This window comes from Oncorhynchus kisutch, linkage group LG28 (genome assembly GCF_002021735.2).
Source record: "Oncorhynchus kisutch isolate 150728-3 linkage group LG28, Okis_V2, whole genome shotgun sequence".
Taxonomy (NCBI): Eukaryota; Metazoa; Chordata; class Actinopteri; order Salmoniformes; family Salmonidae; genus Oncorhynchus; species Oncorhynchus kisutch.
In genome coordinates, this window is record NC_034201.2 from 13445411 (window position 1) to 13468879 (window position 23469).

The 23469-nt window shown below is 46.3% G+C and overlaps 2 protein-coding genes and 1 pseudogene across 2 annotated transcripts; 1 reads left to right on the plus strand and 2 right to left on the minus strand.

The window, feature by feature from the left end:
• The window catches only part of LOC109873160 (neurofibromin-like), an 82253-nt pseudogene that overhangs the window by 27496 nt on the left and 31288 nt on the right, over nt 1–23469 (plus strand).
• Nucleotides 16655–19685, minus strand: LOC116358174 (oligodendrocyte-myelin glycoprotein). Its single transcript, XM_031808640.1, has 2 exons — nt 19322–19685; nt 16655–18381 (listed from the first exon to the last, which is right to left on the minus strand). Exons 1-2 carry the CDS (start codon nt 19465–19467, stop codon nt 17028–17030), a joined length of 1500 nt encoding a protein of 499 aa, XP_031664500.1. The 5' UTR covers nt 19468–19685; the 3' UTR covers nt 16655–17027.
• LOC109873161 (uncharacterized) lies at nt 20457–22528 on the minus strand. Its single transcript, XM_020464736.2, has 2 exons — nt 22354–22528; nt 20457–21808 (listed from the first exon to the last, which is right to left on the minus strand). The coding sequence occupies exon 2, from the start codon at nt 21802–21804 to the stop codon at nt 21013–21015; it is 792 nt and encodes a 263-aa protein (XP_020320325.1). The 5' UTR covers nt 21805–21808; nt 22354–22528; the 3' UTR covers nt 20457–21012.

Genomic DNA, 23469 nt, shown 5'->3' on the forward strand with positions numbered 1-23469 from the left:
TAGCTGATCAAGGGTGTAATCATTAGTCCAGCAGTTGCAAATGAGAGTTTCGGTTGGGAAAATTCAGGTATGTTTATCCCTGTTTGGTTCCCTTTGCTTCCGTTTAAAAAATGTTTTTCAACAGAATCGGTGGAACTAATACACGCAAACACAGTTCACTTTCATAGCTGCCACATACAAACAGCATGATCTGCTAGTTGTGTAATTCCTACGCGCGCTCCTCCACCTTTTCCCTTCACTTGTGGACTAGAGTGCACAGCACATTAGCTTTTTCCAAGCCAAACATCCATACCATAAACGCTAACCGCAGCCTACATCATTGCTAACATACTGTAGCATCCCTCCATGTTTGAGTAGGCTAAACTAGCTAGCTGCAATCACTAGCTAAGTAAGTGAGAAAAAAATATTACGAAATATAGCTAGCTCACTCTCTTACGTCTCCTTTATTTTAGAAGAAATTTCTTCAACTGTTGTCTTTCTCTTTGAGTCATCTACTCACCACATTTTTTGCACTGCAGTGCTAACTCGCTGTAGCTTATGCTTTCAGTACTAGATTAATTCTCTGATCCTTTGATTGGGTGGACATGATGTCAGTTCGTTCTGCAAGAGCTCTGATAGGTTGGAGGACGACTTACTGTGTAAGTCTATGGAAGGGGGTGAGAACCACGAGCCTCCTAGGATTTGTATTGAAGTCAGTGTACCCAGAGGACGACTGAAGCTAGCTGTCCTCTGGCTACACCATGGTGCTACCCTACAGAATGCGGCCGAGGCTACTGTAGACCTTCATTGCAACATAGTGTGTTTTAATCAATGATCTATATTTAGTATAGTTTTATCTAAAAAGGATAACCTTTTAATGTTTCAGTTTTAATTTGTCTGAAATTCACTGAGGAGGATGGGCCTCCCCTTCCTCTTCTGAGGAGCCTCCACTGCTATAGAGGGCAGTCCCACCATGAGAACTCAGGTCATAATGCTCAAATCAAATGATATTTGTCACATGCTTCATAAACAAGTGTAGACTAACAGTGAAATGCTTACTTACAGTTTCCCAACAATTCAGATTGAAAGATAAAATAATAATTACACAGTGAATAACAGGTAAAAAATAACATGGCTATATACACGAGGTACCAGTACCGAGTCGATGTGCAGGGGTACGAGGTAATTCAAATAGCTATGTACATATAGGTAGGGGTAAAGCGACTAGACAATAGGATAGATAATAGACGGTAGCAGCAGCGTGTGTGTTGAGTGTGTGTGTGTGTGCTGGGGCTGTCAGCGAGGTGAAGGCTCCTGTCATCGTGTGTTTGTGTGTTTTCAGGCCGCTCAGCCCTGCAGAAGAGAGTGATGGCTCTGTTGAGGAGGATCGAACATCCTACTGCAGGAAACAAAGAGGTGAAAGAGTGGCCTGCTACTGTGTTCCTGTTCATACCCTGATGCTTCAATCATGGAAGGATGTTTGTTAAGCACGATATTGATATCAACTCAGCATTTGTTTTACGATCTTCCCCACAGGCATGGGAAGACACGCATGCAAAATGGGAGCAGGCAACCAAATTAATCCTCACCCATCCCAAAACTAAGCTAGAGGATGGCCAGGCAAGCACACACCCAGTACCTTGTTCTTATGCATTCCTGTTATGCAAATAAAAAATACACTTCACATATTTTTTGGTTGTGGATTGATATTGTGTCTCTGTTGCCTTCTCTCATTGGTCCTCTCTCTCTGCTTCTGTGTCCAGGAGTGGATCAACATGACTGGCTTCCTGTGTGCTCTAGGAGGTGTGTGTCTGCAGCAGCGCAGCGCCCCAGGCCTGGCCACCTACAGCCCCCCCATGGGGCCTCTCAGCGAGAGGAAAGGCTCCATGATCTCCATGGGCTCCTGTGAGGGGAACACAGAGACGCCCCTGGGCCGCTTCCTGGACCGCCTGCTGTCCCTCATGGTGTGCAGCCATGAGAAGGGTGTTCAGATCCGGACTAATATTAAGGACCTAGTTGGCCTGGAGCTCAGCCCGGCTCTCTACCCCATGCTCTTCAACAAACTCAAGAACGGCATCAGTCGCTTCTTCGACACACAGGGGCCGGTGAGAGAACACACAAACACACGCACGCTTAGAAAACGTCATCGATTATCTGTTTGTCATAGTGTAATCACATTGGTGTGAGCACTCTTGCTTCTGAAAAGGGTTATACCTTTTATACCCAATGTCACTGAAGGAATGGAGAAGGTAACTGTTGTCTTTGTTAGCTTTTGTGGTAAAATATATTTTTCTGTGTCTGTTTAGGTCCCAATCAATGACACCAACACCCAGTTTGTGGAGCAGACGATCGCCATCATGAAGAACCTACTGGACAACCACACTGAGGGCAGCTCAGAGCACCTGGGACAGGCCAGCATAGAGACCATGATGCTCAACCTGGTCCGGTAAATGCCACCCCTCCTGTCTCCTCTCCTCTATCCTGACCATGAGAATGTTGGTGAGCTGCTGTGAGCCCACTGCCCACTCTCATCCTCCACATGCCCTGTGTTGTGTTGGCAGGTATGTGCGTATCCTAGGCAACATAGTGCATGCCATCCAGATCAAGACCAAGCTGTGCCAGCTGGTGGAGGTGATGATGGAGAGACGAGACGACCTGTCCTTCTGCCAGGAGATGAAGTTCAGGTGAGAAAGTCAAAACTCCAGGAGAACAGTCTGTCAAACTGTACTGTCCAGGTTTACTGCAACATATTGATACAGAGTAATAAAAAGTCTGTGTCATTTAGTTGACATACTGTAAAGCAATGTCCATTCATCCCTGGCAGGAACAAGATGGTGGAGTACCTGACAGACTGGGTGATGGGCACCTCAAACCAAGCGGCTGACGATGACGTCAAGTGTCTTACCAGGTACTGTTCTACTACCCCCTGCTTGGATTGTACCCCCCTCACACACCTGATGTGAACATGACCTCTAACCCCTAATCTATACCCTGTGCTGTGTGATATACAGGGACCTGGACCAGGCCAGTATGGAGGCGGTGGTGTCTCTGCTAGCTGGCCTGCCCCTCCAGCCTGAGGAGGGAGATGGAGTGGAACTGATGGAGGCCAAGTCCCAGCTCTTCCTCAAGTACGCCAGCCAAGCTCTACTACTATTGCATTTTATTACGTCTGTACATCAAAGTTCTTCAGAAAGGAAAGTCTGGCATCATTACTCCCACTAGCTTTGTAGTGATTGTGTGTGTCCTCCTCCCAGGTACTTCACCCTGTTCATGAACCTGCTGAATGACTGCAGTGAGGTGGAGGATGATGGGCAGCAGGTGGCAGGGAGGAAGAGGGGCATGTCCCGGCGTCTGGCCTCCCTCAGACACTGCACCGTCCTGGCCATGTCCAACCTCCTCAACGCCAACGTGGACAGCGGCCTCATGCACTCCATCGGTCAGTCTGGAAGCCTAACATAGGAACTTATCAGGAATGAAGCTTGGGCTCGCTCTTTGGTTGGCTGCTTCATGTGTCCCTGTTTTTTAAAGTGCTTCACTGCACATGCGAAAGAAGATTGACAGTGGAAGTGGCTTTAATGGGATCTCTGTGAATTACATTTAATTTCTCATTAGTGTAGTGTCGTTAAAACGATACTTGCCCATGTTCAATGATATTCCCTCTTGTCCCACATAGAGAGAAATGCATTATCTTACCTATTGCGCTCTCTCTTGCGTTCTCTCGGTGTGTGTGTGTGTGTGTGTGTGTGTGTGTAGGTCTGGGCTACCATAAGGACCTGCAGACTCGGGCCACCTTCATGGAGGTGCTGACTAAGATCCTGCAGCAGGGAACAGAGTTTGATACACTGGCAGAGACTGTGCTGGCAGACCGCTTCGAGAGGCTGGTAGAGCTGGTCACCATGATGGGAGACCAGGGAGAGCTGCCTATCGCCATGGCTCTGGCCAACGTAGTGCCCTGCTCCCAATGGGTATGCAGTCTACTCACCACCCACTGTCCTTTCTGTGTGACCTATCATCTTGACCCTGGTGTTAGATCTGGCAGTGTAAATGGAATGACATTTAACACATGGTTTCCTACTGTTCATAGGTGTGAATATGAATGTCAGTGTTGTGTTAGTGATGTGTAGACAGACTGTGGGTGTCGGAGTGTGAGCTGTGTCACTAACGGTGTGATCTCTGTAAGTGATTTTCTCCCCTCCTGTCCCCTGTCAGGATGAGCTGGCGCGGGTGCTGGTGACTCTGTTTGACTCGCGCCACCTCCTTTACCAGCTGCTGTGGAACATGTTCTCCAAGGAGGTGGAGCTGGCAGACTCCATGCAGACTCTGTTCAGAGGAAACAGTCTGGCCAGCAAGATCATGACCTTCTGCTTTAAGGTACACAACATGACTGGCTAGGTGCCCAGTCCCGTCCCGATCAACCCAGGAAAGAAAGTGTGGTTGAGCTCTTTTACGACTATGCAAAATGCCTGCTCTCTGACAAGGGTCATGACACAATATGGTCTCAGGCTTTCAAAGACGCGTGGCGCCTGCTTTCTAAAATGAGTTCTAGTTTAGGTTGTCAGTGTGTTTATGCGTGTGTCCACCCCTCCCTCCCGCTGCTGTTTCAGGTGTACGGGGCCACGTACCTGCAGAAGCTGCTGGAGCCTCTCCTCAGAGGGGTCATCACTGCCCCTGAGTGGCAGCTCATCAGCTTCGAGGTGGATCCCACCAGGTAACCTACCCCACAGACACTATTCAACTCATTCGCCCACTTAGTTTTCCAGCTGTGCTATTTAAACCAAGATGGCACTGCTTGTCAATTAACTGATAATCTGTTTGTTTTGATTTCAGTTAGGACCTTTGGAAAATGTTAAGATTCTCAGCAACATGGAAGAAGTGTTGCATTGTCCCATGCTCTCTTGCTGTCTCTGATTATGATTGACTGGTTCTGTGTCTCTGGTTATGGCTGACTGGTTCCGTGTCTCCGGCTGCAGGCTAGAGCAGAGTGAGATCCTGGAGGAGAACCAGAGGAACCTGCTGCAAATCACCAACCGCTTCTTCCTGGCCATCATCAACTCCTCCACAGAGTTCCCCCCTCAGCTGCGCAGTGTCTGTCACTGCTTGTTCCAGGTACGTATTAGACCCCTCAAGTCCCAACTCTAACCCACTGCACCGGCTGGAAACCCTCATCTGACTGACAGGGTTCCTTTTATCTCAGGAATTATCTGAGCTTTTTCTGCAGTGGTCACCATTTTCTGTTTCCAGGGTGGTTATTATGAACTAGGTAAATGTACATCACAAGGTAAGCTTTGATGGCATAGGAATCATTTGCACTTTTGTGCAGGTTCTGTATACGAAGGCAGTAGTATTTGTGCAGGTTCTGTATACGAATGTAGTGGTGTGTGTATGTTTGTGGTGACTTTTTTTGTGCCCATCTCTGTTCTGTAGGCAACTTGCCACTCTCTACTGAATAAAGCCACAGTTAAAGAGAAAAAGGAAAGCAAAAAAGCAGTAAGTTCAGAGAATGTTCTCCCTGGCCACTCTGTTGAAAGAAAGGGAAGGTCATTCACCCTCTTGCTCTTCTATCACCTTAAACTACTTTATACTCCCGCCCTCCTTACAATCACCACCTGAAATCCCACTACTAATACTTTTACTTCCAAACAAGTTTCTCTCGGTTTCAATGTACACTCACCACAAACTGGTGGGACTGTTGTAGCTACAATGTTCCTATCCACTGCTCCTCTGGTCTCTTAATGGTGTGAGTTTTTTGGGGGTTGGTGTTTTTTTATTTAATCATTATTCTGTATTTGTATTTAATTATTATATTTGATTTAATTTGACCTTTTTTTCTAAATTTTGTGATATCCAATTGTCCTATCGAACGGACGCGGGAGAGGCGAAGGTCAAGAGCCGTGCGTCCTCTGAAACACGACCCCGGCAAGCCGCACTGCTTCTTGACACAACGCCTGCTTAACCTGGAAGCCAGCCGCACCAATGTGTCACAGGAAACACCGTACACCTGACGACCGTGTCAGCGTGCAATGAGCCTGGCACGTCACAGGAGTGGCTAGAGCACGATGGGACAAGGACAACTCGGCTGGCCAAAACCTCCCCTACCCGGATGATGCTGAGACAAAGTGCGCCGCATCATGAGTCTCCCGGTCACGACCGGCTGCTGCACAGCCTGGGATCGAACCAGGATCTGTAGTGATGCAGTGCCTTAGACCGCTGCGCCACTCGGGAGGCCCCCTCTACTGCATTTACCTTTATCTGAAACGAACAATGAAGTGAGCTAGCAGCTTGTTATCATGAGTAGTTGTGTCTCCTTCATCAGTTGAGATGTCATATTGGCATCATGGTTAATATTGCTAGCGGTCAATATCCTGTGTTCATGGGACTGAGCAGTAAGCTGTAGAGGCCTGGTAATTGGCTGACCTTTCAAAGCAATCTAATACTGCAGGCTGTTAATAACAGCTTGTGGTGTTGCAGCAGCAATGAAACAATTATTTTCATCTTACAGCCTAGTAATTCCATTGCTGCGATCCCCCTTTTAAATACACTTGTGTTACAGCTGATGACATTTCAGTATGCAGACATGCAGAACGTTTGTTCAGTTCAGGCGAGGGATTTAACTGAACATTGCCCAGTGCTTTCTCAGCAGCGTACAGTATCAAGTCTACACTAGTAGTTAGGACTGGTCTAAGATTCTCCTCTCCCCTTTATCTAGATTTCCAGTTGCCTTGCTTTCCTTTTTAATCTCTAACTCAGTTTTGAAGCGGGCCTAGTGGTGTGAATGTGGTTTGGTGGTGACGTGGCCATCTTGTGTCCTCTAGCCTGTGGAATACTTTCTCCTCCACTCGATCTGCTCCAACCCATGCCCTCTCCTCCTCTCCCTCTCTCTAACAATGAATCCTCCCCTGTTCTTACCATCCCTCCTCCAACACCCTCCCATTCAGGTGGTCAGCCAGCGTTTCCCCCAGAACAGCATAGGGGCGGTGGGCAGTGCCATGTTCCTACGTTTCATCAACCCTGCCATAGTGTCACCCTATGAGGCGGGCATCCTGGATAAGAAACCTCCTCCCAGGATAGAGAGGGGATTGAAGCTCATGTCCAAGGTAAGAGGACAGGACACCCAGGCCTCGTATACAATATGGCTTAACAATACGTGACCGGATTCAGCATCGTAGGCATTTGACGCTATTTCCTAGTTCACAGTAGGGCTGTTAAAAAATTTAATAAGAGCTAATATGCCTTAATTACAAACTTGGAGCTGATTGTGGACTACAGGAAAAGGCGGGCTGAACAGGCCCCCATTAACATCGACGGGGCTGTAGTGGAGCGGGTCGAGAGTTTCAAGTTCCTTGGTGTCCACATCACCAATTAACTATTATCGTCCAAACACACCAAGACAATCCTGAAAAGGGCACGACAACACCTTTTCCCCCTCTGGAGACTGAAAAGATTTGGCATGGGTCCCCAGATCCTCAAAGTTCTACAGCTGCACCGTGCAACTGCTCGGCATCTGACCGTAAGGCGCTACAGAGGGTAGTGGCCAAGCTCTCTGACATCCAGGACCTATATATTAGGTGGCGTCAGAGGAAAACCCCCAAAATTGTCAGACTTCAGTCACCCAAGTCATAAACTGTTTTCTTTGCTACCGCACGGCAAGCGGTACTGGAGCGCCAAGTCTAGGACCAAAAGGCTCCTTAAAAGACACCAGATTCAGTCAGCATCTGGTGTGACCATCATGCGGTGCGACACATCTCCTTCGTATGGAGTTGATTGTGTCTTGTGGAATGTTGTCCCACTCATCTTCAATGGCTGTGCGAAGTTGCTGGATATCAAATCAGATGTTATTTGTCACATGCGCCGAATACAAACGGTGTAGACCTTACAGTGAAATGCTTACTTACAAGCCCTTAACCAACAATGCAGTTCAAGAAATAGAGTTAAGAAAATATTTACTAAATAAACATTTTGAAATATAAAAAAGTGACCTACTAAAATAACTGCTATATATGGGGTAGTGGTACCGAGTCAGTGTGCGGGGGTACAGGATAGTAATGAGGGTATATACAGGGGGTAGTGGTACAGAGTCAGTGTGCGGGGGTACAGGATAGTAATGAGGGTATATACAGGGGGTAGTGGTACAGAGTCAGTGTGCGGGGGTACAGGATAGTAATGAGGGTATATACAGGGGGTAGTGGTACCGAGTCAGTGTGCGGGGGTACAGGATAGTAATGAGGGTATATACAGGGGGTAGTGGTACCGAGTCAGTGTGCGGGGGTACAGGATAGTAATGAGGGTATATACAGGGGGTAGTGGTACCGAGTCAGTGTGCGGGGGTACAGGATAGTAATGAGGGTATATACAGGGGGTAGTGGTACCGAGTCAGTGTGCGGGGGTACAGGATAGTAATGAGGGTATATACAGGGGGTAGTGGTACCGAGTCAGTGTGCGGGGGTACAGGATAGTAATGAGGGTATATACAGGGGGTAGTGGTACCGAGTCAGTGTGCGGGGGTACAGGATAGTAATGAGGGTATATACAGGGGGTAGTGGTACCGAGTCAGTGTGCGGGGGTACAGGATAGTAATGAGGGTATATACAGGGGGTAGTGGTACCGAGTCAGTGTGCGGGGGTACAGGATAGTAATGAGGGTATATACAGGGGGTAGTGGTACCGAGTCAGTGTGCGGGGGTACAGGATAGTAATGAGGGTATATACAGGGGGTAGTGGTACCGAGTCAGTGTGCGGGGGTACAGGATAGTAATGAGGGTATATACAGGGGGTAGTGGTACCGAGTCAGTGTGCGGGGGTACAGGATAGTAATGAGGGTATATACAGGGGGTAGTGGTACCGAGTCAGTGTGCGGGGGTACAGGATAGTAATGAGGGTATATACAGGGGGTAGTGGTACCGAGTCAGTGTGCGGGGGTACAGGATAGTAATGAGGGTATATACAGGGGGTAGTGGTACCGAGTCAGTGTGCGGGGGTACAGGATAGTAATGAGGGTATATACAGGGGGTAGTGGTACCGAGTCAGTGTGCGGGGGTACAGGATAGTAATGAGGGTATATACAGGGGGTAGTGGTACCGAGTCAGTGTGCGGGGGTACAGGATAGTAATGAGGGTATATACAGGGGGTAGTGGTACCGAGTCAGTGTGCGGGGGTACAGGATAGTAATGAGGGTATATACAGGGGGTAGTGGTACCGAGTCAGTGTGCGGGGGTACAGGATAGTAATGAGGGTATATACAGGGGGTAGTGGTACCGAGTCAGTGTGCGGGGGTACAGGATAGTAATGAGGGTATATACAGGGGGTAGTGGTACCGAGTCAGTGTGCGGGGGTACAGGATAGTAATGAGGGTATATACAGGGGGTAGTGGTACCGAGTCAGTGTGCGGGGGTACAGGATAGTAATGAGGGTATATACAGGGGGTAGTGGTACCGAGTCAGTGTGCGGGGGTACAGGATAGTAATGAGGGTATATACAGGGGGTAGTGGTACAGAGTCCGTGTGCGGGGGTACAGGATAGTAATGAGGGTATATACAGGGGGTAGTGGTACCGAGTCAGTGTGCGGGGGTACAGGATAGTAATGAGGGTATATACAGGGGGTAGTGGTACCGAGTCAGTGTGCGGGGGTACAGGATAGTAATGAGGGTATATACAGGGGGTAGTGGTACAGAGTCCGTGTGCGGGGGTACAGGATAGTAATGAGGGTATATACAGGGGGTAGTGGTACAGAGTCCGTGTGCGGGGGTACAGGATAGTAATGAGGCTATATACAGGGGTATCGGTACCGGGTCAGTGTGCTGGGCTACAGGATAGTAATGAGGCTATATACAGGGGGTATCGTTACCGGGTCAATGTGCTGGGCTACAGGTTAGTAATGAGGCTATATACAGGGGGTATTGGTACCGGGTCAATGTGCTGGGCTACAGGTTAGTAATGAGGCTATATACAGGGGGTATTGGTACCGGGTCAGTGTGCTGGGCTACAGGTTAGTAATGAGGCTATATACAGGGGGTATTGGTACCGGGTCAGTGTGCTGGGGTAGAGGTTAGAGGTCATTTGTACATGTAGGTAGGGGTGAAGTGACTGCATGTATAATAAACAGCGAGTAGCAGCAGTGTACAAAACAAAGGGGCCTGGAACGCTCTATTGTCCATGTCGATCCCGAGCATCCTTAACATGCTCAATGGGTGTCCTGTCTGAGTATGCAGGCCGTGGAAGAACTGGGACATTTTCAGCTTCCAGGAATTGTGTACAGGTCCTTGTGACATGAGGTGATGGTGGCAGATGAATGGCACGACAATGGGCCTCGCTCGTCACATTATCTCTGTGCATTCAAATTGCCAACGATAAAATGCAATTGGGTTCATTGTCCGTAGCTTATGCTTTCCCATACCATAACCCCACCACCGACCATGGAGCACAACGTTGACATCAGCAAACCGCTCGCCCACACGATGCCGTACACGCTGTCTGCCATTTCGGTATCCAGTACAGTTGAAACCGGGATTAATCCGTGAAGAGTACACTTCTCCAGTGAAGGTGAGCATGTACCTACTGAAGTTGGTTACAACGCACAACTGCAGTCGGGTCAAGACCCTGGTGAGGATGACGAGCTTGCAGATGAGCTTCCCCGAGACGTTTTCTGACAGTTTGTACAGACATTCTTCGGTTGTGTAATCCCACAGTTTGACCAGCTGTCCGGTTGGTTGGTCTAAGACCATCCCGCAGGTGAAGAAGCCGGATGTGGAGGTCCTGGGCTGGCATGGTCTGCGGTTGTGAGGCCGGTTAGACGTACTACTAAATTCTCTAAAACGACGTTGGAGGCAGTTTAAGTAAGAGAAATGAACATTAATTTCTCTGGCAACAGCTCTGGTGGACATTCCTGCAGTCAGCATGCCAATTGCACGCTCCCTCAAAACTTGAGACATCTGTGGCATTGTGTTGTGTGACAAAACTGCACATTTTAGAGTGGCCTTTTATTGATCCTAGTTCAAGGTGCACCTGTGTAACGATCATGCTGTTTAATCAGCTTCTTGATGTGCCACACCTGTCAGGTGGATGGTTTATCTTGGCAATGGAGCAAGTATGTGCAAAGCTGTCATCAAGGCAAAGGGTGGCTATTTGAAGATTCTCAAATATAAAATATTCTTTGATTTATTACTACATGATTCCATATGTGTTATTTCATAGTTTTGATGTCTTCACTATTTTACAATGTAGAATATAGTAAAAAATTAAGAAAAGCCCTTGAATGAGTAGGTGTTCTAAAACTTTTGACTGGGTGTGAGTGTGTGTGTGTGTGTGTGTGTGTGTGTGTGTGTGTGTGTGTGTGTGTGTGTGTGTGTGTGTGTGTGTGTGTGTGTACAGTGCCCTCAAAGTATTCAGACCACCTTTTCCCACATTTTTTTAGGTTACAGCCTTATTCTAAAAATGCATTCAATTAAAAAGAAATCCTCACCCATCTTCACACAGTACCCCATAATGACAAAACAAAAATACGTTTTTAGAACTTTTTAGCAAATGTAATAAAAAATACCCTATTTACATACTATTTACATACAGTGTAAGTATTCAGACCCTTTAAAAAATACCCTATTTACATACAGTGTAAGTATTCAGACCCTTTGGTATGAAACTCTAAATTGAGCTCAGGTGCATCCTGTTTCCGTTGATCATCCTTCAGATGTTTCTACAACTTGATTGAAGTCCACCTGTGGTAAATTAAATTGATTGGACATGATTTGGAAATGCACACACCTGTCTATATAAGGCCCCACAGTTGACAGTGCATGTCAGAGCAAAAAACGTGCCATGAGGTCGAAGGAATTGTGTCGAGGCACAGATCTGGGGAAGGGTACCAAAACATTTCTGCAGCATTGAAGGTCCCCAAGAACGTAGTGGCCTCCATCGTTCTTAAATGGAAGAAGTTTGGAACCACCAAGACTCTTCCTAGAGCTGGCCGCCTGGCCAAACCTGAGCATTTGGGGGAGAAGGGTCTTGGTCAGGGAGGGGACCAAGAATCCGACCAAGAACCTGATGGTCACTCTGACAGAGCTCCAGAGTTCCTCTGTGGAGATGGTAGAACCTTCCAGAAGGACAACCATCTCTGCAGCACTCCACCAATCAGGCCTTTATGTTAGAGTTATCAGACAGAAGCCACTCCTTATTAAAAGGCACATGACAGCCCGCTTGAAGTTTGCCAAAAAGCACCTAAAGAGTCTCAGACCATGAGAAACAAGATTCTCTGGTCTGATGAATCCTAGATGGAACTCTTTGGCCTGAATGCCAAGCATCACGTCTGGAGGAAACCTGACACCATCCCTATGGTGACGCATGGTGGTGGCAGCATCATCCTGAGAGGATGTTTTTCAGCTGCAGTGACTGGGAGACCAGTCAGGATTGAGGGAAAGATGTACAGAGAGATCTTTGATAAAAACCTGCTCCAGAGCACTCAGGACCTCAGACTGGGGCAAAGGTTCACCTTCCAACAGGACCTCGTTCCTAAGCACACAGCCAAGACGATGCAGGAGTGGCTTTGGGAAAAGTCTCAATGTCCTCGAGTGGCCCAACCAGAGCCCAAACTTGACCCTGATCGAACATCTCTGGAAAGACCTCAAAATAGCTGTGCAGCGACGCTCCCCACCCAACCTGACGGAGTTTGATGGATCTGCAGAGAAGGATGGGAGAAACTATAAATACAGGTGTACCAAGCTTGTAGCGTCACACCCAAGAAGACTCAATGCTGTAATCGCTGCCAAGTGTGCTATAACAAAGTACTGACTAAAGGGTCTGAATATTTATGTAAATGTGATAGTTCCGTTTTTTTGTTTTTAATAAATTAGCTAACATTTCTAAAACCCTGTTTTTGCTTTGTCATTGTGTGTAGATTGAGGGGAGAAAAACTATTTAATCTATTTCAGAATACGGTTGTAAGTCAAGAGTTCTGAATACTTTCCGATGGCACTGTATGTACAGTTATTTTTGTTGTTGAAATAGTGCACATTCAGGAATACTGTGTACCCCGGTATGGTACAGAAACGATATGACACTATGAAATGCCATTCTGACTCATATGTTTACATGTGAATCATTAAAGTTACCCGGAAGGTTGCTAGATCGAATCCCTGAGCCGACAAGGTAATAAGCTGTTGTTCTGCCCCTGAACAAGGCAGTTAACCCACTGTCGTTGTGACTAACAATTTGTTCTTAACTGAATCGCCTAGTTAAATAAAGGTTAAAAAAAGTTATTGGGGCTACAGCTTAAGAGGATGAGAACGATGCTGAATGGGTGTAAACCAAGAAAATATATCATTTAAGGGCTTTTTCTCCTACTTGTATCAAATTCTTCGTTTAATTTTTTTACACTTTTATAAAATGTTAAAATAGTCAGTCTTGAGAATTTTGTAAGTTCACCTTCCTGAATTCAGTCACATATGGTGTATTCTATTTGAGGATCTTGCCTTGTTGTTGACATGTTTTTATTTATCTCTTCCAGATCCTGCAGAGCATTGCCAACCATGTTTTATTCACCAAAGAGGAGCACATGAGGCCTTTCAATGACTTTGTCAAAAGCAACTTTGATGCAGCTAGAAGGTATGATAAAATAAGGATCTCTTCCCTCACTGAAACTTATTGGATACTCATGAACCTATCAGGCCTAGCTGAATCTTGTTCATTTGTCCTTTTGTGTTGTAGGTTTTTCCTGGACATTGCATCAGACTGCCCTGCCAGTGACTCCGTCAACCACAGCCTGTCCTTCATCAGTGATGGCAATGTTCTGGCCCTGCACCGGCTGCTGTGGAACAACCAGGAGAAGATAGGACAGTACCTCTCCAGCAACAGGTGAGTGGGCTGAACAGTCCAACAGAGTTGTGTTGTATTGCTTGGGACGACTTCGATGTTATAAGAGATATATCTGTTTCTATGTAAGATTGTAAGACAGTGGCCCAGCCTACCATAGTCAAATGTTTATTCACGAGAACGTTCTGAAGTCCACAATACAAAGACATCCATTTTATACCGGCGAACATACTTCCACACAAACGGTAGGTATCCTGCGCACATACCGTCTCCCTACCCAACCGACATAGATTACAGAGACCGTGAGAAGTACTCCCTGGGGAGGCCGTGAGACCAAATCTCTCAGTGGCCCCTAGCCAAGGTCGGCACCGAATTTTGCTCAGACAGTCTGTGTTTAAGATACTATAGAGACATATTGTACAGATATATTGTTTTACTGACTAAAACTACACACATCATTAATTATAATTTTATGATTCTAATCAATTTCATACAATTATATGGTTTCAGGGTGGAGTATTCTAATCATTCATTTAAACATATAAATCCCATTAACAAAGATGTTTTACATAACCCAGATCTTTAGGATGAACTGAAGACCACATTTGTTTACACCAATCTGATAAGCCCAGCTCACAGGAAGCGTTGTTTGAAACTATTGTACACCTCTGTACCTGCTGCGTGTGGGAGAGGCTTATCAGAGTAGACTGGATCAAATCAAATGTTATTTGTCACATGCGCTGTATACAACAGGTTACAGTGAAATGCTGACTTACAAGCCCTAAACCAACAATGCAGTTTTAAGAAAAATACGTGTTTACTAAAAGATGGATAAGTAAAAAAAATACAAATAATAATTAAAGAGCAGCAGTAAAATAACAGTAGCGAGGTTATATACAGGGGGTATTGGTACAGTGTCATTGTGCGGGGAGTACACCTCTGTCGTGCTAACCACTTCCTTGTTCTTCTTCAGGGATCACAAGGCAGTAGGGAGACGGCCGTTTGACAAGATGGCCACCCTCCTAGCCTACCTGGGGCCCCCAGAGCACAAACCTGTGGCTGACACCCACTGGTCCAGCCTCAACCTCACCAGCTCCAAGTTTGAAGAATTTATGACAAGGTACACACATCAAATTACTATTAATCACATAGATCTCACTGTCACAAGCCGGTCTCATAAAACTGGATATGATAGTATCTGAGGCAGGGGTTGTTTTATTAGTACTCTAAAAGTACCTCCGATCTTGTATTTGCTGCCTCAGACACCAGGTACATGAGAAAGAGGAGTTCAAAGCCCTGAAGACCCTCAACATCTTCTACCAGGCTGGCACCTCCAAGAACGGCAACCCTGTCTTCTACTACATCACACGCAGGTGAGGCCTGCAGACTGTCACATTTCAACAGAGTCACAAAACGCTCTATTCACTTCATCATGATGCATTTATTCAGAAACATTGATGCTGGAAACATTTTAAAACGAGGCATTGAGTTGGAGCACTCAACAATAAAAGGCATAGATTAATTTATTTTAGCTCACCTTAATCCATTGTACAGATGAGAACAGGTGACTGACGTTTCGATGTCAAGCTGACGTCTTTCTCAGTGACTTGACAGTTGCACTTAGGCCACTAGGCTATGAATAGGAGCTATTTAGACACAACAATGTAAGAAAATAATGTTTCAAGGTAAATGGCAAATTAATACCAATAATAGGAGATCATGTCTTGTTAATCAATATGGAATCATGAAATAAGCAAAAAAGTGTTAAACAAATCAAAATATATTTGAGATTCTTCAAAGGAGCCACCCTTTGCCTAGATGACAGCTTTGCACACTCTTGGAATTCTCTCAACCAGCTTCATGAGGTGGAATGCATTTCAATTAAAAGGTGTGCCTTGTTAAAAGTTAATTTGTGGAATTTTTTTCCTTAATGCATTTGAGCCAATCAGTTGTGTTGTGACAAGGTAGGGGTGGTATACAGAAAATGGTAAAAGACCAAGCCCTTATTATGGCAAGAACAGCTCAAGTAAGCAAAGAGAAATGACATTCCATCATTACTTTAACACATGAAGGCCAGTCAATCTGGAAAATGTGATCATTTCTTTTGTGTCACTGGCTTACACACAATACCCCATAATGTCAAAGTGGAATTATGTTTTTGGAAATTTGACAAATGAATAACAAATGAAACGCTGAAATGTCTTGAGCCAATAAGTATTCAACCCCTTTGTTTTGGCCTAAATCATTTTAAGGAGTAAAAAGTTGCTTAAGTCATATAATATGTTGCATGGACTCACTCTGTCACTGTCTGAGCAGTGTCGTTCTGCCCCTGAACAGGAACCCACTGTTCCTAGGCCGTCATTGAAAATAAGAATTTGTTCTTAACTGACTTGCCTAGTTAAATAAATAAATAAATGAGCAAAGTAAACCCTCTCTCACCTGCAGTAGTTTGTGAACAACAAAAACCCTCTCACCTGCAGTGGTTTGTGAACAAAGTAAACCCTCTCCCCTGCAGTGGTTTGTGAACAAAGTAAACCCTCTCCCCTGCAGTGGTTTGTGAACAAAGTAAACCCTCTCACCTGCAGTGGTGAAGATTGTAGAAGAGCCAACAGTTTGGCATCATGAGATCATGGCCATTATTTTTGTTGAGCCTTTCCAATTGAAATTCGCAATGCTGTCTCTACCTGAGATCCACTCATCTAGACATTCTCACTCACTCACTCACTCACTCACTCACTCACTCACTCACTCACTCACTCACTCACTCACTCACTCACTCACTCACTCACTCACTCACTCACTTTCTCTCACTGTGGTGCCAATAGAAACAAAGGTACAGTATGGTGCCACCTGCTGCTGAGTCAAGGTCATAGCCTATAGAATGTTTGGAAATAACTCTGTTTAATAGTCAAGAAACAGGCAAACACATCTCGGAGGTGAAGTAAGGGCCATTAAGGAACTATTAAAAGTTAACGATGAAAACAGAGTTATGCAGATAGTGAATACCAAAACGTATTTTTTCAACATCCCAATAATGTGTACGGTGGTAGACTGGTAGTGTAAAATGTACATCGATGCTACCTGTGCATGTCATATGTTATTGATTAGTTTGAGAGATGTGAAAGTGTTTGACACAGTATTCAGACTGGTAAGAAAACAGAATGTTGGTTTAATGACACTCATTCGTGTATGTTTGTGCAGTTGTCCAATAGACTGTCAAGGACATTAACTCCAGACATTTTAATTGAACTTTCAGAGAACGTACAGGGTGAGAGTCAGGAGGAGCCACAGGTTCAGTACTAGTGGGAGTGTTGACCTGGCGCTGGGGGCTGGGCTGGTGTTGTGGTCCGGGGAGCCACCCTGGTTGGCCCTCTTGACACTCCTGGTGCGGAGGGTGGCCGTTCTCCTTGGGATGGTAGAGGGGTTGTTAGTGGTGAAGGCTGTATCTGTAGTGTAGATGCTGTCAGTAGTAAAGGTTGTGTCTGTTATGAAGGTGTCGTCTGTGGTTGACGTGCTGCTTTCGGTGTGGGACCTGTCAGTGGGCAGGGTGGAAATGGCCAGAGGGGTTGAAGTGAACGGGTAGTGGTCTGTGAAGAGGTTGTTGTTCTCTGGTCCACTGGGGCGTCCTGGGGCTCTCCTGGTGTGGAGCTGGGTGTTGAGCAGGGCAGACTCGGACAGGTACCAAGGCCACCTGGTGTGTGCCTCTGGGGGAGGAGGGTGGCTCCTCTCCTCCTGAGTACCAGCAGCCAGGGGAGGCTGAGTGTAGGAGGCAAAGTGCCATCCTCCAGTCCTGGCCGGGTGGGGCTCTCCACAGACAGAGTGAGTGTGGCAGGGGCAGCCAAGCACGCGGGTGGATGTGTGCTGGAGCCAGGCCAGCAGGTGGGTGATGTTGGTCTGGTGCTCACAGGCCCAGGGGTTGTCCCCCAGGGAGAGGAGGCTCAGGCTGCCCAGCTGGCTGAAGGCCTCAGGGCCCACAGAGGAGAAGCGGTTGGAGTGCAGGTAGAAGGTGGTCAGCCTGGACATCCGGTTCAGAGTGCCAGGCAGGATCTGCACCAGGGAGTTGTGGGACAGGTCTACTGTCTCCAAGCTGGCTGGCATGTTGGTGGGCACGGTCCAGAAGTGGTTGTTGCTGAAGTTGAGCAGGCGCAGGCTGGTCAGGGTGTTGTTGATGAACACGGCCCGCTCCAGCTTGTTGTTGGACAGGTCTAGGACCCGCAGGTTCCACTGGTAGGCCGTGTCATTCTTGTCCAGTAGGTGGATGTGGTTGGCTGCAGCGTGGAGCTCCCACAGTGCCTTTGGCAGGGTGGTGGGCAGGTGGACCAGCCTGTTGTGGGACAGGTCCAGGGTGCGAAGGTGGGCGAAGGTACTCAGCTGGCCATCCAGGTCATGGATATGGTTGTGAGACAGGTTGAGGGAGTGCAGGTTGTGCTGCAGGCCCAGGGGCAGCGTCCTCAGGCCCCTCCAGGAACAGTCCACCTCTCTGTGGCTGCGGTTACAGGTACACATGGGGGGGCAGACAGCCAGGGCCTGAAGACACAGCAGCATCAACAGCCATAGTATGGCCACACAGTGGGGAGGGCCACTGTGGGGCATCAGTAGCACACGCCTTGAAACACAGGAGGAATGGGTTAGAAACATGATGGCAAACCCACTTTATTAGCTAGGCTACATATCAGCAGCATCTAGTAGTAAAACCTTATAGTCCACGTAGGTAGAAGACCAAGAACTAGCAGTGTGAATGAATGAGAGGCAGACTGCACCAGTAGTGGAGTAGAGGCTGCCGAACTGACTAGAGACCACAGTTCAGATCTAATTCTCTCCCATTCTGCCCTGCCCAACTCTCTCCCATGGAGGATCCCTAATATCTGGAGGCAGTACATGCACTGTACCAATATGACTGTGACCTCAAAAATGATGCAGGTATAGTAATCAGGCAGTGTGTGTAGAGATGCACTCAGTCAGTCACAGTGCTGCAGATACACCTTCTCCAGCATGCTCATGCATGCAACACAGTATGTGAGTAGGGTTGAAATGTTTGTCTTTAACGCCTACAGTCCGGGACCTATTTATTTAGGGAGTTCCACCATCCTCCCTAGCAACAGACTAGTGGGCAGTGTCATGCTTTGACTACAATGGCTTGTAGATTGTTTTGAAGAGGATGTTCTGATTGGCTTGGGTTATTAGTCTGTAGGGGATACCTTTTTAGAAGATGGTTGTAGTTCACTTGAGGTGGGAATTCCCTGTTGTCCCATTTCACTGATGTTAATTAGCCTGTTCGATATATAGCCCAGTTAGTGAGTGTCAGCTATTGAGCAGGGAGTTGTTCTTACTAGAACAGGCTGACTAGATGGGTTTTATAAATGACTATGGAGAGGACGGAGACACCGGACAGTCCCACAGCAAGCCAGAGTCAGAGAGGATGTATTGTGAGCAGTGCAGATATTGTTACTGTAGCACCACGGTCATGTATGTAAGGTTGTGTGTGCATTGCTACTTTCTTGTTTTTCTATTTGAATCCATCGGTGTGCGAGAGTAGAGACACTCACCTTTTCCTCATCTTTGCATTCCAGTCTCTCCTCTCCTCTGTGGTCCCCAGCCCAGGCTGAGCTCCTGCCTTTGTCTCCTGAAACACTGGAGTGGCTGCTGCAATGCTGATGAGGGATTTTCCTGGGTTTGACCGGTTGTCGCTCATTCACTGTTTTTAACGCTCTCTTTCCTTTTCCCTCCTTACCTTCTGAGGCTGTTTTGTCCCCTGGTTTTGTCCTGCATCTCTCTTTCTTCTCTGGAGGACGGACTGTTAGGAGGATATGTCTCTTCTATCCTTTAGGTTCAGTGATGCAGGGAGCATTAAACAGTAAGCTCCTACTGCTTGAGCAGCCACTGCTGACTCTGTGCAGGGAAGAGTGTGTGTGTCTTGGGGAGGGGGAAAGTGGGAGGGGTGTAAGGAGAAGAGTAGAGGGATGCAGAGCGGCTCATAGCTATTGATGACTGAGGAGCTGGGGGCTGCTGATGCCAATGTTTCATAATCACTATCCTTTCACTCATTCAAATAAATCTCTTCCTGTCTCTCTCCCCACACCTTCCTCTTTCCATTTCTCTGTATTAAGCTACCAATACAATTCTCCTGACTCACTGCACCATGGAAGTGAATTGATTTTGTTATGGCACAGCAATGTTTTTCATATTTACTATAATAGTTATGTACCCAATTTGATGCCCCCCCCCCCCCCCCCCCCCTACAAATATTGCTGTAATGGAAAACCTTTGCATTTGGATTGATTTTGGTGTCAGTAATATGTCATCACAGACAACCCATTTTAGACTTGGCATGCAATACATCCACGCATTCATCATGTTGTCAGCCTTAAGTAGCTGAATAATTATCTGGGAAAGACGCTGGGAACACAAAGAAGGGATCCGTGGCGGTGTGGAAGTTCAGAATGTGGTTTTGTGCTGCTTCGTTGTTTTATTCCCTCTCTGGTCAGTGAAAACAGGGCATTCTTTGAGAGCCCAGTGGTACTGCCCAGCAGAGAGACGGACTCGCTCTGCTTACTAATGCCCAGCCTCACACGCTCTGTAATGGATGGTCTTGCACACTCTCTCTCTCTCACACACATACACACACACATTTAGCTGTCTCTCAGACACACTCTCTGTAGCAGAGAAGCACTCAGGAAGCACTTGACAAGGTGTCGTAATTCTTTATTGGTGTATACAAAGGATAGATGGAGCTAGAGTAGAAACATTTGAATTCTTCTTTACTGTAGAGAAAAGACCAAGAAAGTGATGTTGAATTGTAGTATTGTGAGTGTTTCTGGAAGAGCTTTAAATGCAGTCTCTTTACTTGACCTGATGCTACAGTTCAGTGGTGGTTGGTTCTGCTTTTGTCATATTAACAGCATTTCTATTGCATTTACAATGTCTAAAAAAGTGAGGGAAATGTGAAATGTGACAACAAGCAAGCTGTGAATATATCCACTAGACAAAATAGGAGTCAGTTCCTCTGATCAGTGACACAAGGAATGCTCTACATTTGAACAAATACTTATTTTTGTTTTTCAAAAATACAAATGAAAAAAAGCTACTGTGGTATTGAAAAAATCGCTATTTGTCTACGCAAACACCTGTCAGTGCGAAAGCAGATTGTCTCTTTAGGGCATGTCAATAGAAGCTGTTGTATAAAACTGTGCTGTACCAATTGGTATGCGGTCTGAGAAGGTCACCATGAGTGCGCACCTCACCCCACCACCACATCACTGGAGGCCTGGGAGGAAGGAGAGGCTGTTGTGGCTGCGGGGTCAGAGGGCTCTGCAGGCTGGTTGGTGGTGACTGGGCTCTCCTGGCTGGGGGTCGCTGCTCCATTTTCAGCACTTCCTGACGTGACGTTAGCTGTGGCTGCCTCCTTCTCTTTCTTCTTGGGCTTGGCTTTCGCCGTCTCATCTTTCCCTTGCTCCTTGACTGACTTCTCTGGCTCCTCTTCCTTGCCCCTCTCCCCCTCCTGCGTCTGTCTGAGCTCTGGCATCATCAGGCTGGTCTCACTGGGCTCAGAGCCAGGCCTCTCCTTGGTCTTCTGCCCAGTGCCCCATTGCTCAGAACCACTCTCCTCCGGGTCTACGTTGCTGCGAGTGGGGAGGCTGCTGATGGTGCTGCTACGTAGCTGGTGCTTCAGGTGGAACACCTGGTATAACAGCACCACGGTGGAGACCAGCAGGACGGTACACAGGACCACCAGGCAACCCGTCACTATCAGCAGGATGGTGCCATCCATCTCCTTAAACAGACAGTCGGCACAGGGATTGGGATGGGCCTTAGTATTGGCTCTGGATGGTGTGTTGGTGGTTGCTGGGATGTTGGTGGTTGCTGGGATGTTGGTTGCAGATGTTGCCCAAGTGGAGTGTGTAGGTGAGGTTTGATTTGTTGCTGTGATTAAACCTGTAGGTACAGATGGTCCCATGGTTGTGTCAGGGCTAGCCCCATATCCCATTAGTACTACACTGTACAGCAAGAGGCAGACCCGGGAGCCATTCATATTTCTAATGGGGAAGAGTGAGAAAAAGAGTGAGCTTGACTGGTGACTCTCAGAAAGTATAATGGGATCTTAATTTGTGCTTATTTTTTTTGTAACAGTTCCTATTGTGATTTCATGTGAGAGTCAGTTTCCATACTGTCTGATTCAATCAGCAGTCGGAGATCAATGCTCTCATCTGAGATTTCACGTCTTGATTAATTTGAACCATTATTCATTTGTTTTGCCCAGAATATATTTTAGATCATTGACGATCAATGTTCACTTCCAGTTTAGGCCAGCACATTTAAAAAAATGTACTGATATTATGCTATTTCTTTCTCCCAGAAAATGTAGCTCAAGCGATTCTGGTCAATATAGACCATAACCTATACATTCTGGTCAATATAGACCATAACCTACACATTCTGGGTATGATGAACAAAATCTCACTATTGAATTTCCTTATAGTTAGGTTCTCAAAATAAAAGACTATACAATTTTATATATATATTTTTTTTAAATGACTTTCCAAACTTTTTTTCTCTTCTTAAATATGTTAATGTCACTTACCTTGACGGAGTTGACAAGTTTGTTTGTGGTACTTCGTAACACGGGAGAAGCCAGCCAAGATTTTAAAAAACAGCCGTATGTGTGAGAAATGTTGTAAAAAAGAAACGTCTGGGGGGGAAAAAGGGGCGTGAGAGAAGCCTTCATCAGGCTCGCACAGTAATGATATGTTTCCTGTACCGCTCTCACTTCTCCTTTGCTGCTTTATTTGAAGCTAACGGTAACTTCCAAAATAACGGAAACACTTGAGTAAACGAAGGATACAAAGTATATTGAAAGCACTTGAATCCACACAGGTGTGGTTCCTGATTTAATTAAGCAATTAACACCCCATCATGCTTAGGGTCATGTATAAAAATGCTGGGCAGGCCATTATTTTCCCCATTATTTTGGCTACCATGGCTATGTCCCCATCCACAGGGCACGAGGGGTCACTGAATGGTTTGATGAGCATGAAAATGATGTAAACCATATGGCATGGCTTTCGCAGTCACCAGATCTCAACCCTATTGAACACTTATGGGAGATTCTGGAGCCGCGACTGAGACGGTGTTTTCCACCACCATCTACAAAACACCAAATGATGGAATTTCTTGTGGAAGAATGGCATCGCATCCCTCCAATAGAGTTCCAGACACTTGTGAATCTATGCCAACTTTACCAAGGTGCATTGAAGCTGTTCTGGCCCAATGCCCTATTAAGACGCTTTATGTTGGTGTTTCCTTTATTTTGGAAGTTACCTGTATATCAGTTTGTGTGTGTGTGTGTGTGATGATTAGCTTGGTCACACAGAAGCCAGAGAGTAAGCACTATGGTTAACACCCTACAACAGGTGGGCTGTTGAGAGGAGTGGAAACATGCTGTGTTGTCTTGGAGACGAGAAGTGTTTATAATTACTAATCAAATTGTATTTGTCACATGCACCGAATACAACATGTGTAGATCGTACATGTGTAGATATGTAAATGCTTACTTACAAGCTCATAAACCAACAATGCAATTTGAAGAAAAATACCTAAAAATAAAATAAATAAGTAACAAAGAGCAGCAGTAAAATAACAATAGCAAGGCTATATACAGGGGGTACTGGTACAGAGTCAATGTGTGGGTGCACCGGTT